The 15,590-nt window shown below is 40.9% G+C and overlaps 1 protein-coding gene across 2 annotated transcripts; it reads left to right on the top strand.

The window, feature by feature from the left end:
• The first annotated feature begins 6,417 nt into the window (after window positions 1-6,417).
• Window positions 6,418-15,314, top strand: HDDC2 (HD domain containing 2). 2 transcript variants are annotated; one of them, XM_017830199.1, is made up of 6 exons: window positions 6,419-6,546; window positions 7,167-7,288; window positions 8,246-8,348; window positions 10,143-10,211; window positions 13,836-13,974; window positions 15,169-15,314. In XM_017830199.1, the coding sequence occupies exons 1-6, from the start codon at window positions 6,487-6,489 to the stop codon at window positions 15,261-15,263; spliced, it is 588 nt and encodes a 195-aa protein (XP_017685688.1). In that variant the 5' UTR covers window positions 6,419-6,486; the 3' UTR covers window positions 15,264-15,314. The 2 variants fall into 2 exon arrangements, with proteins under 2 accessions (XP_017685698.1, XP_017685688.1); XM_017830209.1 differs by lacking the exon at window positions 10,143-10,211 and having other exon boundaries at window positions 6,418-6,546.
• The last annotated feature ends 276 nt before the right edge of the window (window positions 15,315-15,590 follow it).

The following is a 15,590-nucleotide window of genomic DNA, read 5'->3' as shown; positions in this document are numbered from 1 at the left end:
AAGCACAGAAAAACCCTTTGAGCAAACTGATCATCAGATCATTAGAGATACTGTCTGCTTGCTATTTACTTTACTAAGTGCTGACATGTAGGGGACTGTTAAAATCCCTTCAAAAAATCATTTAAGTGCAACATGTGCATGTGCAATAAACAGTATAAAGAGTATAAACCTTTTAACAGAAAAGATATGAGAGGTAGCCAGAGGATTTTTTACACACAGGATTTACTCTTTTCTTGGTGTTTCCAGTGACAAAGGGCTTAATTATAACAAAGCTCCTTCATTCTCACTTTACCTTAGAAAATTTCCAAAGATCAAGGCTGATCTGTCACTATTTTTCTTTGAGGCTCCCAAGCAAGAGTTAAAATTTTAAGAAAAGTTTCCTTCTTTAAAAATGCTCATTAGTTAAAACAAATACAATTTTTTAAAAATAACAACTGTAACTAGAACTCCCTTCCTCTTTTGCTCTCTTATCAAATGTCATCAGTGGGTACCTCTCAGATCCTGAGCGGGCCTTGTAGTCCAGGGTGAGCTCCTTTTTTCTTTGTCACCTCTTCCCCATGCAAAAGTTAAAAAGGCAAGCCCAATAGTGAATTTGTTATAAAGTAAACAAACATCAAACAGATCTTTGAGTATCTGTCATCCATCCTTAAACAAGAAATAAATATGATATGGCAAAGCAAGGCAAGATTCACAGGCTGTAAGCCTCTCCCATGTAGTGCCCAAGATGCCCTCATTCAGTTTTGCAGCCCTTCTTTGTTACAGCAAAATGTAAGGGATTTCTAAATCCTAATTTGGATGCATCCCCCAGCAGCAGAGACAAACCAACAATTACTGAAGCAAGGCAAGTTGTTTTCAGTTTAGCAGGTTTTTTTCTAAGCCAGGCTTGTGGTTTCATTTAAAGTTTGAATGCTTCTATTCTCTGAGAAGGCCAGTGGCTTTTCAATAGCAGAAGATCAAATGATGTTAATCGGGCAGTGTGACCTAATCCTCTAATTCAACTGTCTTTTTACATTAGAAATGTTCTGCTCATGTAAGATTGATTTGCTCTTAAATTGACTTTTTTTGTTGTTCATTTTTAAAGGTGTTAAAGTTCTACTCCTGGCTCTGCAGATATGTTATGCAAATAAAATAAGACCACTTTTTCTCCCTTTTGAAGGGTTAAATAGGATAATCTGATAGAAAATCTCTTGCTAATTACAGAAAGCCCAAGATGTTATGCAACAGCAGCAAGAAGAACATTTTTCTTTTTTGGTAGTGATCCCACAGGTTAGCTACACTGAATGTGGATACTCTGGACAGCTATTGCCAACTATGGGAAGGCTACCATAAGTGTACATTCTCTTCAGCCTTCTGATATGCCTTCCATTGGAGTTCGCACACATTTCACCAAAAACTGAAACAATCTTCTCATTTCATTTTTGTTCCCTTGTTTTTATTGATGCGGTGGTTCTGTTGCAGTGCCACATGTGAGGGGACTTCCACAACACTGCTGGGAAAGGGCAGCTGTCCCAGTGCTCCTCCGCAGCTGTCCCAGCACTCCCCTGCAGTGTCCCCAGTGCTCCTCTGCAGCTTTCTCCTTTGGAGCCCAAAGACCAGACTCTCCTGAAACGTTTGGCTTTGTGGTCAGATGAGTGTTAATGGCCAGCATAAATGAGGTGTCATTCACTTACCCCTAGGCTGCATATGGCCAATATTTACAGATAATAACCAGACCACAGGTAACATTATTAGTGTTAACCTATTTACCATGAGGTGTAGAATGTGAATGGGCTCTTCAGCCTGCAGAAGAGAAGGTTCCTGAGAGACTTCACAGCAGTCTTCCAGTACCTAAAGGGGCCTGCAAGAGAGCTGGAGAGGGACTCTTTACAAGGGCATGTAGCAACACTGTCTGAAAGACAGTAAGTTTAGATTAGATATTAGGAAGAAATTCTGCCCTGTGAGAGTGGTGAGACATTGGAACAGGTTGCCTCGAGAAGTTGTGGATGCACTATCCCTGGAAGCATTCCAGGACAGGTTGGATGGGTTTTTGAGCAACCTGCTCTAGTAAAGATGTCCCTGCCCATGGCAAGGGGGTTGGAAATAGATGATCTTTAAGGTTTCTTCCAACCCAAACCATTCTGTGATTCTGTGAAGTCACAGGAGATGTCCAGCCCTTGGCACAGACATCAGTGCTTGGTGCCTCTCTAAGGTGCCTCTCTCACCTGCTTTGACAGCCTGCGCAGAGCAGTACGGGGCTCTCTGGCCACAAGGACACACAGTCCAGCACTGCAAGTGCATGGCAGAGTGAATGGAGCTACGTGGCACACAGGTACCTGTCACTCCAGAGGTTTGTTCTTTCCGTACCCGTACTGAAGTATTCTTGCAACAGATTTTCACTAGCTAACTCTACATTATTGATAAGATTGGCTCAGATAAAGAAGGATATAATACAGTCTGGAGAACTAAAACAACCATTTACAGTGTCTGGCAGGTGCTCTTCAAACTTTTGCCTCTTAAGGAGGACATCAGGTCTGTTATTGCTGCCTGATGGGTCTGTGATATGCAATCATTTTGCTATGTCCACTGAACTATACAACTTTTTCTTTTTTTTTTTTTCCCACCAGATGAATCCCATCAATTAATTACTTTTCCTGAAGATATTTTGCCAACATAAGGTTTATTGTGTCCATATTGGCAGAACACATAAGAGTTTTCAAAACCCAATTTGTTATTGTTGGTGCTACGTTACTTAAACCACAAACGGATCAAGATTCATGCTATGAGTAGTTAATGGGTCTGCTCTCAGTTGTCTGACATCTGGAGAGATGATTTTCATATTACTGAGCCAAGCGTGTGAAGTATTCCCTTTTTCCCAGAGCTATTTCTTAAAGAAATGGAAGCACAATTTCAGGCTGGCATTGGGCAGCAGCAAATGCAGTCGAAGCAGAATTCTGTGGACAGAGAGCGCCATCTCCAGCTACTAAATCAGAATTACTCGGTGGTAACAAATCAATTAATTTGGAATTTCTCCTTTGGAATTGCCATCTGTTCTGGAAAAGATGGAGAAAAAACCATCTGAGACTGATGAAAGATTGAGATTTAAGCCTTAACACTATCTTAATATCCTGTAGGGAGACTTTGCTAATCCTTGCTAAAGTTTCTGAGTTAAATGAAAAAGCCACTTAAAATTGCATGGAGATAAGCATCCCAAATTTGTTTCTTTTTTTCAGGCTGCTTAGTAAAGAATAAAATCATGATAGAGCTAAAATTTGTACTATATTAGTGTCCTCCAGCCTACAGAAAGTCTATGTTTCTAATATTCCACATGATGCATTTGATAAGTACTTGAAAAAGCTCATAAATGATACCTCCAGTACTATGTCAGAAAAACCGGGTAGCAAACCAGTGTCAATTATCAATACGCAAAAACAGCACACAAAGTGCATGCAGAAGAATTATATACCTACAAATGTTACAAAACTGACAAATATTAAAAAATACACTACATAAATATTACATAAATACATTTTATATAAAGACAAATATTACAAAATACTAAAAATATTACAATTTTTACAAAATCACAAAAATTATATAAATACCTATACAAAAGAATTACAATGGTTGTATTAAGTGCATTATTTTGTGTACATTTTATCCCATGTAAATGGTACATATGTCAGGGTATAATTTTAAAGAAATAAGTGTTGCAAAAATAAGTCAAGACGTTATTTATAGCTGATGCCCGGAAATGCTTCTCCACCACAATGTCAAATAATGTTGTTGCCATCCTGTCACCCATCAGTTTTCTGTACTTCCCAACACCACGGGAAACCTCGGGTCTTCAGAGCATTCACAGCTCCAAAGGGTTCAAATCGAGCAGAGATACTAAATGCATTAGAAAATCAATCTGTGAATGAGAGTATGCTGCTTTTGATAGTGTTTTCTGAACTAAATGGAGAGCTGAGATCAGTGCCTGTGAATCCAGCCTCAGCAATGTCCAACAAGAGTTTATTCTAGAAACCTATCTTAAGAACACCAGTGGCAAAGAATTTGTCAGACAATAAAACTGAAAATCATGCCTCCTCGTGTGTGCTGTAGAAGACTCATCCATATTAAAGAATTATTAATGGATTTGCAAAAGCAAATGGATTTAAAAGGCTACAAATACTAAATATGTACATTGAATAGATACATTCAAGAAGGGTTAAAAGACAAAGCAGCCTTAATACGCTCCTAAACTGGTTACAGCATCTTATTTAAAATGCAAATTATTAACTTACTCTGTATTATTTTCATGACTGAGTTCAGAAGGCATTTTTTTCAGCTGTTAAAGAAAAAATAAAGATTCTGTTTGCAGCCACAAAAAGAAAGTTGATGAAGCTCTATTAGAGAGACCTGTACAGATCATGAAGGCAAGCAAGAACAGCTGGCATTGATTTATGAAGAAAAAACCACACTTGGTCAACTTGACTGCACCCTATAATGGAACGGCTGGTTACATGGACAAGGATGGAGGAGTGGGCACAATAGATCCTGACTTCAGTACAGGGGTTGAAATGATTTCCTGCAGTATTTTCACTCACAAACTGAGGAAATATGGCATGAACAAGCTGTTTGCTAGATGCATTGAAAACTGCCTAGGCTGACGGGTTCAGTGGGTGGCAACTGGTGGCTTGGCAATGTGCCTGAAGGTCCATAGCACGTTCAGTACTTTAGGGGTTGATACTAGGGTATATATAGTGCATTGTCTTCATCAAAAATGTGGACCATGGGACAAGATGCACTCTCTGGCTATTTCAAGGTAACAATAAGTTAGAAGGGATGGTTGACACACTAAACAGTAAAGCTTAAGTTCTGAGAGACTTTGAGAATCTTCAGGACTGGGCTGAGAGAAGCATTAACACATTCAACATGGAGAAACACAAGGATAAATGCTCAATCCTGGACCTAAGGCCGAATAAGCCCTTCCATTGGTATGAGCTGGGAAGAAACAGGCTGGCTATCAGCTTCATTGAAAATGACCGGGGGTTATGTGAAAGCTGAGTCCAACACAAGCACATAGTGTGCTCTCATCCCAAAGATGGGAAATCACACAGTAGCCTACATTAGGAGTGTGGCCAATAGGCTGAGGAAAGTTACTGTCCCCCTTTGCTTGGTGTTGGTGAGGTGCTGGCTGGACACAGGGCCCAGTTTGGTGCTTCCTCAGATCAAGACAGGGCAGCTCCAGTGAACACTATCAAGACAATCAGGACCTAAATCACATCATCTTGAAGGAGATGTTGAGGTATCCTGGGACTGTCTTGCCTGTTGAAGAGTGTTGGGGGTCATATAACAATAACATTCAATTACTTGAAGGGGGATTGCAAACATGGCAGAGCTAAACTCCCCTTGGTAGTGGTATGCATTACAACAGGAAACCATGGGCACAAGTGGCTCAGAAGGTCCAAAGAAGACATCATGAAACAAATTATTTACATGGAAGATAGTTAACCTGGACAAGCTATGTAATTTTTATTTTGCATGGTTTCAAGAGCTGTCAAGACAAAACTGCAACAGATGTGATTCACTTCAAGCAGGGAAGCTGGACTGCAATACCAGAAGTCCCTTACAACCTTTTTGATTGCGCACAGGTGTAAAGGGAATGACTTGCCTGGTCTAGGATTCTTGTTTATTGTTGGAAGACAGCCTTAAAACGGTCACCAAAATAGTGTCTGGACTTTATTATTAATTTATGATTTTAGGCATATGCATGAGCAAAAATAAAAATACTCTGCCATCTGTTGGTATCTGGCAAACTGCAGAGGTTGTTTTCTGAAAAAAGACTATTTCATCACCACATTTAAACTGTTACTTGTTATTGCAGTCGGCAATATAAAAATAACAAAGAAATGTAAGGTATTTTGAAAATCCACCGTCAAGTGATTCAGTGTGTTATTTATTCAACTTTGTAAAAGTGGTGGAAGTGCCTGTAGCCAGACTCTGTGAGTCCCCAGAATAATTTAAAACTCATTAGCAACCCTGATAACTAACCTATCTTCTGTTAATAATATACATGAGTTTGCAATATCTACCTTTCGCGCTTTTTTTAAAGTACAATAAAGGTCACCGAGATGCTCAGTTTTGGCTGCAGTATGAGTTATTCCTGCCTTCGAGACTGCCTTTCACTCCTCCCCGCTGCACCCTGGGACGAGAAAGGACAGGCCGCCCACCTCCCTTCCCCTTTCACGACCCGTGAGCAGCCCAGCTTCTCTCGCTGTTTTCCCATTGCAATCGCAGTCCGAAGCATTCTTTTTTTACGCATCCCCGAGGAGGCAGAGCTTCGGGAGCGCTGTTCCGCCACACACCCGGCACCCCGCAGACACCGCTTCCCTACAACCCGCGCCCTCCTCCCAGCGCTCAGCTGGAGACGGGGCGGGCAGTGCAGCACCGCCCGGGCCTCCCGCTTCCTTCCGCTCTCGGCAGGAGGAGGTGGAGCGGGCGGAGGCGGTGGCTGCCGGGCGGTGGATGGCGGCGAGCGGCGGCGCCGGGCTGCTGCCCTTCCTGCGCCTGCTGGGGCAGCTCAAGGTGGGCGCGGGCGCTGCGCGGGAGGGGCCCGGAGCAGCGGGGCGGCAGCGCAGGCTGTCGGGGCGTGTGCCCGCCGGGGTGTGCGTGTGCCCGCCGGGGTGTGCGTGTGCCCGCCGGCCTCCCGCGGGGCCGGTTTCCCCAGCAGTGCCCGGGCAGCGGCGGGGGCGCAGTCGGTGGAGGGGCCGGCGGAGAGCCGGGGTCTCCGCCAGAGGCGTGCGTGGCGGCCCCGCCGCAGCGCCTGCGGAGCGGAGGCGGCCGGGCCGCGCTGGGCTGGGCTGGGGCTGCGGCGAGGAGAGGGGGGCTCTGGGCAGGGCAGGGCAGGGTGCCCCGACCCTTCGGCTGCGGCTGGGCCGTGCTCCTGGCACAGTCTTGGGGAGCCCGGTCAGGTCGCTGGGGCAGGTGTTTCAGGAAAGCATCGAGGCTCACCGGCGCGTGGAGGTCACGGTGGGGCAAAATTTCTTCTGGTCTCTCTGAAGAGAGATAGTTCTGTTCCAAGAATTTTAACGTTTACAGTGCCATGGTCTAGGAGACGTGGTGGTGTCCTGCCGAAGGTTGGATTCCGTGATCTCAGAGGTCTTTCCAAACCTGACTGATTCAGTGATTCTGTGACACTCGTGCAGAGAGTACCACGGACAGGATGGGTGTACAGGAACGTGGCGAAGCCAGAGAGCGTATCCGATCATATGTACAGGATGGCAATGATGGCTTTGGTGACTGAAGACAAAAGCCTTAACAAGGACAGGTGAGACTGCCTCTAGTTATCAAGACCATGTGTTAATGTTGTGGGAGAGTTGCAGACAAAATGCTAAAAAGAGCTGTCGTCCTAAGAACTTTTAAAACACACTGAAGGAGTTTGAAAACCTTTCCCCTCTTCTTTTCCCTCCATCCTTTGGACAGGATGCTGTTTACCTGGAGAACTGAAAGGGGCTAAAAACTTCTATTGCTAGACTGTGAGTGCAGAGGCTCTGAGCTGGCCTTCTCTCAAGCCATAAGTAAGCAAGCTGAAGATACTTGTTGAACATAGTCTGAAGCAACAGACAGCAAGGGCAAAGCCATACACCATGTGGATTTTGACTGAACTAGCACTTAGCAGCAGTTAACAAGCCTCAGTAAACCTCTACCACAGTAGAGAAAGCTTCATTATTGAATGAGTTGTTGAGTCCTCTGCAGGATCATGCTTGCTTAGTCCCTTCAGAAGCTGATGTGAAGGCTTTTTTGAGCATTTTGCTGCAGACTGGCATAGCTGTGAGTGTCAGATTATATAATGAATTTGAGATGGCTCTAATCAGATTACCTTCTACCTGTTGGAGGAATAACGTGAAGTATATCATATAGTTAATTATCACAACATCTCTGAAAGCCAAGTGGTAAGTACAAAGTAAGTACAAGTGGTACATACAAGTGGTAAGTACAAAAGCTAAGTACATAACTTTTGAATGCTATGCTCTGGTACATGGTGTATTTATACTTAAATCTGTATTTACAAGCAGCAGGAGCTAGAAATCAGAAACTAAAAACATGTCTGGGTGGAAACTACTTCCTGTGGCAAAGAAGTGAAAAATGTAAAGTTTAAAAAAAACTCCAGCCAACCTGTAGAATATAGGAAGGGTATAAATTCTGTCATCTCTTAGCTTTGTGGATAACAAGATTTAACTTAAAATGCTGAAAAGCTAATTATTCTGTCTTTGCTTCTTGTCAGATGCATACGATTAGCTTTGGTTCATGATATGGCTGAATGCATTGTTGGAGATATTGCTCCTGCAGATAATATCTCAAAAGAGGAGAAACACAGGAGAGAAGAGGTATGGACATAAGGCATGAAAACACATCTGCAAAGCATTCTGTGTGTTTTTAATGGTTTGGTGAGGGAACGCTAAGCAATATAATACTGTCATTGGCATTGCACAAGTCTGCCACAACCAACTACAATTTTCAACTCATTGTGATTTTTGTATCTTTAGCATCACAAGTACCAAGTTATGACAGGGGAACCTTTGAAGTAATCTTCATCTTGGCCATTTATTTCCAAACTAACTGTAGTTTTGATAGCCTGAATAAGTCATTTCAGCAGCCTTACCAAAAGGTGGAGAGCAGGGTGTGGGTGCACTGACTGGGATGGATGACAGTTCATGTCAGATCATATGTGTGGTGCCAGATCGTGCAGTTGTGACAAAGACTTTATTGAAACCTTTTGCACAGGACTCCAGACACAGGTGTCTTTTTTGTTTTGTTTTGGGTTTGTTTTTGTTTGTTTGTTGGGTGGTTTTTTTTTGTTTTGTTGTTATTGTTGTTGTTGTGAGTGCAGCACGCCTAGAGTTATTTTTGGTCTTGTACATATCCAAACTGTTGGTTTGTCATTTCTGGTTTGTGGCATTATTTGAAGAAAATTGAAGAAAATGTAAACCACTTCTGTAGCCACAGCTAGAGGGCAACGTGTCGCCTCAGAAACTCATGATAGCCTTTTTGTTCAGTGTAGGAACATGCTAGGAAGTACACTGAAAAAATGAAATACCACAATTACAGTCAGTAAAGATATTACTTCAACAACACTGAATATGAATAGATCTGTAGTTTCCACTTTCTTAGCAAAAAACTTACTCCTAGAGTTAGTCACAGCCCCCCTAATCCCAAGTTTTAAACAGATAAGCATTAAAGAGGGAGGGGAATAATCACTGAAGCATTATGTTACACTCTTTGAAGAGCTTCAAAACACTGAACAGAAAAAAAATCTTTCCTAGAAGCCTTTAAAGGTTGTTGTGTCACTGAGAATCAGGCTTCAACTTTTGTCTAGAGAGAATTCTGATTTGAATTTAGGCAAGAAAAAAGGTATTTTGATGCCTAAGTATGTTTAAAAAGTTTTCTTGAGTATTTTCAGCTCCTGCTCTCATTTCACTCAGTGAGAACTTTGCTCTTGACTTTGTGGGAAGGAGGGTAAAGCATTAAATATTTAGGATGATTCTGAAATACTTTGTTGAAAAAATACAGGAAGGGTGGCAACTTCAGGAGGTGGCTTGAGGGGAATTATCAATATTCTGCTTCCACTGCAGAGTTCTTTTTTCCCTTTTGCTCTACAGCCGATGTTGACCTGGTTTTGAAGTTTGCTGCTTGTGCAGTAAGTCTAACCAGTGAGTCTTGCCCAAGGCTAAGGCAGCAGAAAATGAACTTGATTTAAAAAAAAAAATTTTGGGTTTTTTGAGGGGGAAGTTTTTCAGGTTGGGCTGGGTTTTTTTCCAGGTAAGTCATTTTGGCCTGCTAACCTTGAAATCTGATGAGCTCCAGAGCTGGAAGGAGGTGAGAAGGAACAAGACCTTGATGCTTCAGTGGTGGGGGGCAATGGAGTGCAGTTGTGCAGGATTTTTTTCCTCCCTTCTTAAGTATGTTATTCCAGAGGTGCTACCACCTTGGCCTTGGCCAGTGCTGTAGCCCTCTTCCCTTCCCCCTGCCAAAACCTTGCCATGCCAACACAATACAATAACATTCTGTCTAGTGCATGTTTCTACAAACTTGGTAACAAGTAGATAATTATTCAGAAAAGACAGTGATAGAAATGTGCTCGCTCAAAAGATAGTTAAATTGAAATGGCCTCTTTTTTTCAGGCAGCTATGCAAGAACTGACCCAGCTTCTATCAGAGGACCTCAGAAAAGAAATCTATGAACTCTGGGAAGTAAGCTTGCATTCTCTTAATCCTATGGTAAAATTCAGGGTGACCCAGTCTCTTCTTCCTGTATACCTGTGAAACTGTGCCATCTCTTATTTTGACCTCAGAAAGCTAGATTCATTTGGTTAGGAGATAAAGTGTAATGGTATGAGTCAGGGTCATTTTAGAATCCTTGTCTAACAAAAACCCTGGACTTTGCCAAAATAACCAGTTTTGGCCTCTGGCCTCTCAAAGTTCCAGATGAACCTGTCCAGGGCTTGATTTGTACAGCTGAAAGAAGGGTTTGTCCTCTACATCTAGCTCACTTGGGTATAAATCTGTTTTTTTTATTACGTTCTCTCTTGTTCACATCTGGCCGTTTGCAGCTTTTAATACAGGAAGAAAATAATGGGAGCTGATGACGCCACAGATTATTTTCTGCTTTTTATACAAGTAATTTCTGTGGTTTCTGTTTCTTGATTATAAAGCCCATTAGGCTAAAATATTCAGTAGTAACTTAAAATGTTAAAGTAAATTAAAACTTAAGTTTGAACTTAAATATGACACAAAACAGCGCTTTTCTACAAACACTATGGATTTCTTGCCTTGTGTACCTTAAAAGTTTGGATTGGAAAGTATCTTCTGTATTTGAAGGTGATTTAACTTTTTTTTGTGAATTCATGCAGTTAATTGATAAGATCTTTTTTACTTGTAAATGAGGGATGATTAGATTATTTCCAAAAAATTCAATTTTATAATTACTGTGCTTCATCTTCTCCCAACATACGGTCACATGAGGACAAGTGTATTCACAACCTCCCGTTCACATGTTGCTGCAAACAAAGCATTCTATGTTTCTCGGACCTGATTCTGTATCTTACATTGATATTCTTGCTTTTCTGCTTGGAATGTATTTAAATTCCAGATATTTGCATCCAATTTCTGCCTTTTGTTACAACACCCTGTTTGTTTGTGGGGTTTTTGTTTTGCTTTGTTTTTTTTTCCCTGTTATAGTCGTGTGGTGAACAGTGAGAATGTGTTCTCAGAGCTATATTTCAGGGTAAAGAGGGTAAATCACCATCATCAGGTCTGGGAAATAAAGTGTATGCATTTTTTTACTGAGCGCTGGTTCCTTCTCCCTTGGGAAGCTGTTATAGTTGAGGAAAATGAGGTTTTGATACATAAGGTTAGTCCTGTAGAACTGGTATTTTTCTTTGCTGGTCTCAGTCTTCTCTTATGATTGTATAAGAGCTGGTTCACTATGGAGTCAGTTCTTCAGTGTGTTAGCTTTTCATCATTCTCATTAACCATAATTTAATATATGTGCACTTTTGATCATTTGGTCTTTGTTTCTACCTTCAGGATAATTTATTGGCATTGAGTCTGCAATGCATAGCATGAGTGCAACCCACATAACAGTGAGGATAACCTAAAAATCTAACATTCATATGTAGTCCCTCTAGTCTTAAGTGAAACAACTAGGTGCTTCTTAAAAAGAAAAGAAAGAGGCAGAAAATAAGAAGCCTCCAATCATTTGGTGTGATACTCAGCTCTCACCTAGCCAGAGGCATTTCCCTATGATTTCTTTTGTGAGTGAAGAAAGTTATGGACCAGAGCTGAATGGTGGTGGGGCAAGATCTGTTGATACTCTTAGCAAGTCATTCCTGCACTGCTCTACCCTTGTCTCTGCCTCTCTTTGCCTTTCCGCTTTACAAGGACTATTGCTTTGGGCTATGTTGGTGGGCACTCTGCAAGTGTAGTGTAGGGGGGAGAGGCAGCAGAAAGATGCCTCAGGTATATTTTCACTTGAAAACAATCCAGAATATGTTAGAAAAAATAATAAAGTAAACGAGTCAGCACATTTTGGCACTGTCCTGCTTTTTTATTCTCAACTGCAAAAGCATGGGAGTAATTTTTAAAAGATGGCCTATGGCGTTGGAAAGACTAGTTACTGTTTTTCCAAAGTGTGCTGTTGTTTCACAGTCTTAAACACCTTTGGGGAAGAAACAGTGTTTATTTCAGCACTGTTCACAGTTGCACATATAATAACTGATGTTTCTTGAGGGTAATGTGAGCTGAGGTATGAATAAGATCTGGTGGGTTGTATGGCTCAAAGAGGTTGGTAAGAGATTGATTACTCCCAGTTTAATTGCTGGTGGTGGGACCAACCTTTACAGGAAAACAGCCCTAGTTGTCCTTCTCCTGAAGTTCTCCTTTGTAATGCTGCCAAGAGTTTGTTGTCTTTGGTGGAACACCCCACTCCCCCCCCCCCAAAAAAAATAAGAAAAATAGTAGAAATAGATTTAAGAAAATAAGTAGTATTTAAGACAAACAAACTCAGGTTGAAAGGAGAAAAAGAAGATAAAACATTGAAGTGAAATTGATTACTAAACTAACAATCAAAATGTAACTGAAAATTCAAAGTATCATTGAAATCCAAGTAGAATAGTAAATTAGTCAGTCATGGCTATCAAAATCTGGATTTTTGACTTCAAAGGTAAAGTAATAAGCTGAAGTACAGGCTCCTAGTAGTATGTCAGACAAGGAAATGACTGTCACACTTACCTGTGCTGGAATTACAAAGCCAGGATCTTACCACTGTGATGACACTCACACCACAGCTGTTGTCGTAAGATGCAGAAAGGGATGCCATGTTCTTTGGTCAGTAGGAAAACCTCTTCCTGTACTTGTGCTGCTCTTATCTGCAGAACTGCTGTGAGTCACCTGGGAGCACAGATGGGATAGTGTGTACTTAAGACTGATTAATGGTGATGATGAATGGAGTCGGCCTGTGGAGGGTATCAAGGTGATTGGTAACCTGTACAGAAAAAAACCTTTTTCCTGGGGTTGATTTTGGAAGTCAGGAGAAGACCAGCTAATGAGACATCACATGCAATGTGACAGAGAAAATGAAATGGCAAACCTGTCTGCAGCCATCACTGGAAGCAAATGACAGCAACATTGTTCAAGTTGACCAGAAATGGGAATAACTCACAAATATATGCTGATGATTACTGTAGAGAGGGAAAAGATAGCACAGAGATTAAAGGACTTAAAGTCTGACTGGGGGGGGAAACCCCTCAACCACTCCTCTTCCTATCTCTTGGGAGAGACATAAGGACATAAGCAGCTCAGACAGATTAGACCAAAAAGATTAGGAAGGAATGACAGGAGAAATGTAAAGAACAGCTCCGTATGGAAACAGCAAGTGGTGGAGAAAAGTGCAAAATAGGTCTTAAAAATAGGTGATGACAATGCATAGGCACACTCTGTGGTAATTCATATTAGGCCAGGCCTCAAATGATCTTTATATGTAAAATGTAATTAAATGGAACCTATTGTTTAACTTGTATATGGTGCAGGGTTGCTTCCCTATCATCCCTGATTCAACCAAAACAAGTGATATATTTAGACTTAGATTATGCAAAAGAATTGTGTTCTGAGTCCCATTACATTTAATATAAATTTGGCACATACTTATTTCAAGTGTTTTGCTGAATAGCGTCTTAAAAACAAAGTGAAAGATGTAACTGCGGTGGATATTTATGGAGTGGCTTGTACTAATGAAGAAAATTCTTGATACATAAAGAGCTTTTAATACTTTGTTTCGGAGAAACAAAATTATTTTCCTATAACTTCAAATCTTTTCAGGAATATGAAAACCAGTCTACTGCAGAAGCCAAGTTTGTAAAACAGTTGGATCAGTGTGAGATGATACTACAAGCATTTGAGTATGAAGAGTTGGAAAACACACCTGGCAGATTGCAAGATTTTTATGATTCAACTGCTGGTATGGCATTTGGGCTTTTTATTTTTCCTCTTTCATAAATGAAATAGATAAATTGCCTTTTTTTCTGACAGACATTCAGAGCAAGTGAGAACTAGTTATTTTACTCATTGCTCAAGTACCCTAAATATTTTGAGGGAAACTTAATGCAGTGTGAAAATACCTTATATTTATTTATAGATATTGAGCCTGAATTTCACTTATGCCAAATTCCTTTTAGATCACTTTTTATCTAGACAGAGGCCCAGCTTTCATTACACTTGCATGTGTTTAAGGAACTCCCTGAAACATCAGAGGGGGCCTAAAGGAGTCTTCAGCCTTCACAGATGCTCTGACAGCAGCTTGTTTCTACTTTGTTAGTGTTTCATGAGCCAGTGAAGTAGCATTTGTTATCTCTACGTGACCTGTGGTTGCGGGTGACCTGCCCAAGGTTCATGTATGTGAGAACCACCTCAGTGAAATGGTTTCGCTGCAATTGTATTACCTTTTATTCTATCCATTACTTTTCATCCTTTGCAAAATAAACTGATAGTTGAAAGGAGAAATAGGTAAAATAATAATCTTTATAATTTTAGCAAGGGAGCTGAACACCAGAAGAGAACTTGTGACTAAGTGTCAGCCAGTCCTGGAAAAAAACTAGGGGTAGACAAACTCGGGAAGAGAACTAGCTGTCACCAGACACTTCCTGACAAGTCCCATTTATACTTTAGTGACTCCTCAGGGAGATAATAAGCTCTCTGAAAAATGTAATAATTTGATTAGGGAAGACAAAAAAAAAGGACAACATGAACAAAGCTGGAATACTTAATTTTCTAACTGACATCTTTGCCCTCCTACCACAATTCAGTAAATTAAACTGAGCTGGTGTCTGAGTAGAGCCTACAGCACACACCCCAAGTGCACCTGTAATTGGTTTCCTGTAGCAGGATACATAGTATTGGATTATCTTGGTCAGGGTGCATCCCTTTTTCAGCTCTTAAGGTCTTAATATGGCACAAAATATAAGCTTTTTGTAAGAAGGGCTGTAACTACTCTTACTCCATAGTTGGATCAGACTGTGAGTGTTCACTTTCTTAAATAATTTGACATTTATTCTGAGCCTGAAGTGACATCACTGCTATCATTCTAATGCCAGCCTTTCACAGGTAGGAAAATGACAGCCTTATTCATTAAATTTCCCTTTCTTTTCTTTTGCAGGAAAGTTTTTTCACCCAGAAATACTTCAGCTTGTATCTCTGATTAACACAGAAAGGAATAAAAAAATAGCTGCTACATCTCGTCCACATTCCTGAGGTGTTCCTAAATGCTGTAGCTATAATAAATACTTTGTTTTATATTCTGTACATTATGTTTCCTTCTGTAAGATCACTGATTCTGCCAGCAAATTTTTTTTCCTGTGCATTCATTGCTGAGAATCCCAGATATGAGCAGGGAGCATAGTTACCTCCCAGATCAGAGTTTGTATCAAGGACCAAATATTTAGAATTATCTTGTTTGGGTTTTTCCTTTTTTTTTTTTAATCAGCTTTTGATTAATGCAGTCTCAGTTACAAATAGATTCTCCGCTGGGGAAATTCAAGTACGTTTACAAATTAGCTGATTACAGTCTAATCAGTTCAT

The sequence above is a fragment of the Lepidothrix coronata genome, unplaced genomic scaffold (genome assembly GCF_001604755.1).
Source record: "Lepidothrix coronata isolate B3197 unplaced genomic scaffold, Lepidothrix_coronata-1.0 Scaffold5, whole genome shotgun sequence".
Lineage (NCBI taxonomy): Eukaryota > Metazoa > Chordata > Aves > Passeriformes > Pipridae > Lepidothrix > Lepidothrix coronata.
Note: the sequence above shows the minus strand (reverse complement) of the source record. Positions and strands in the feature narration are given on the sequence as shown.

What these genes read in the sequence shown, in the direction of transcription:
- HDDC2 (XM_017830199.1), top strand. Translation starts at nt 6,487, where the DNA reads ATGGCGGCGAGCGGCGGCGCCGGGCTGCTGCCCTTCCTGCGCCTGCTG. An exon ending in AGAAACACAGGAGAGAAGAG is followed by an intron (nt 8,349 to 10,142) that starts GTATGGACATAA and finishes TCTTTTTTTCAG; the next exon opens with GCAGCTATGCAAGAACTGAC. An exon ending in AAATCTATGAACTCTGGGAA is followed by an intron (nt 10,212 to 13,835) that starts GTAAGCTTGCAT and finishes AAATCTTTTCAG; the next exon opens with GAATATGAAAACCAGTCTAC.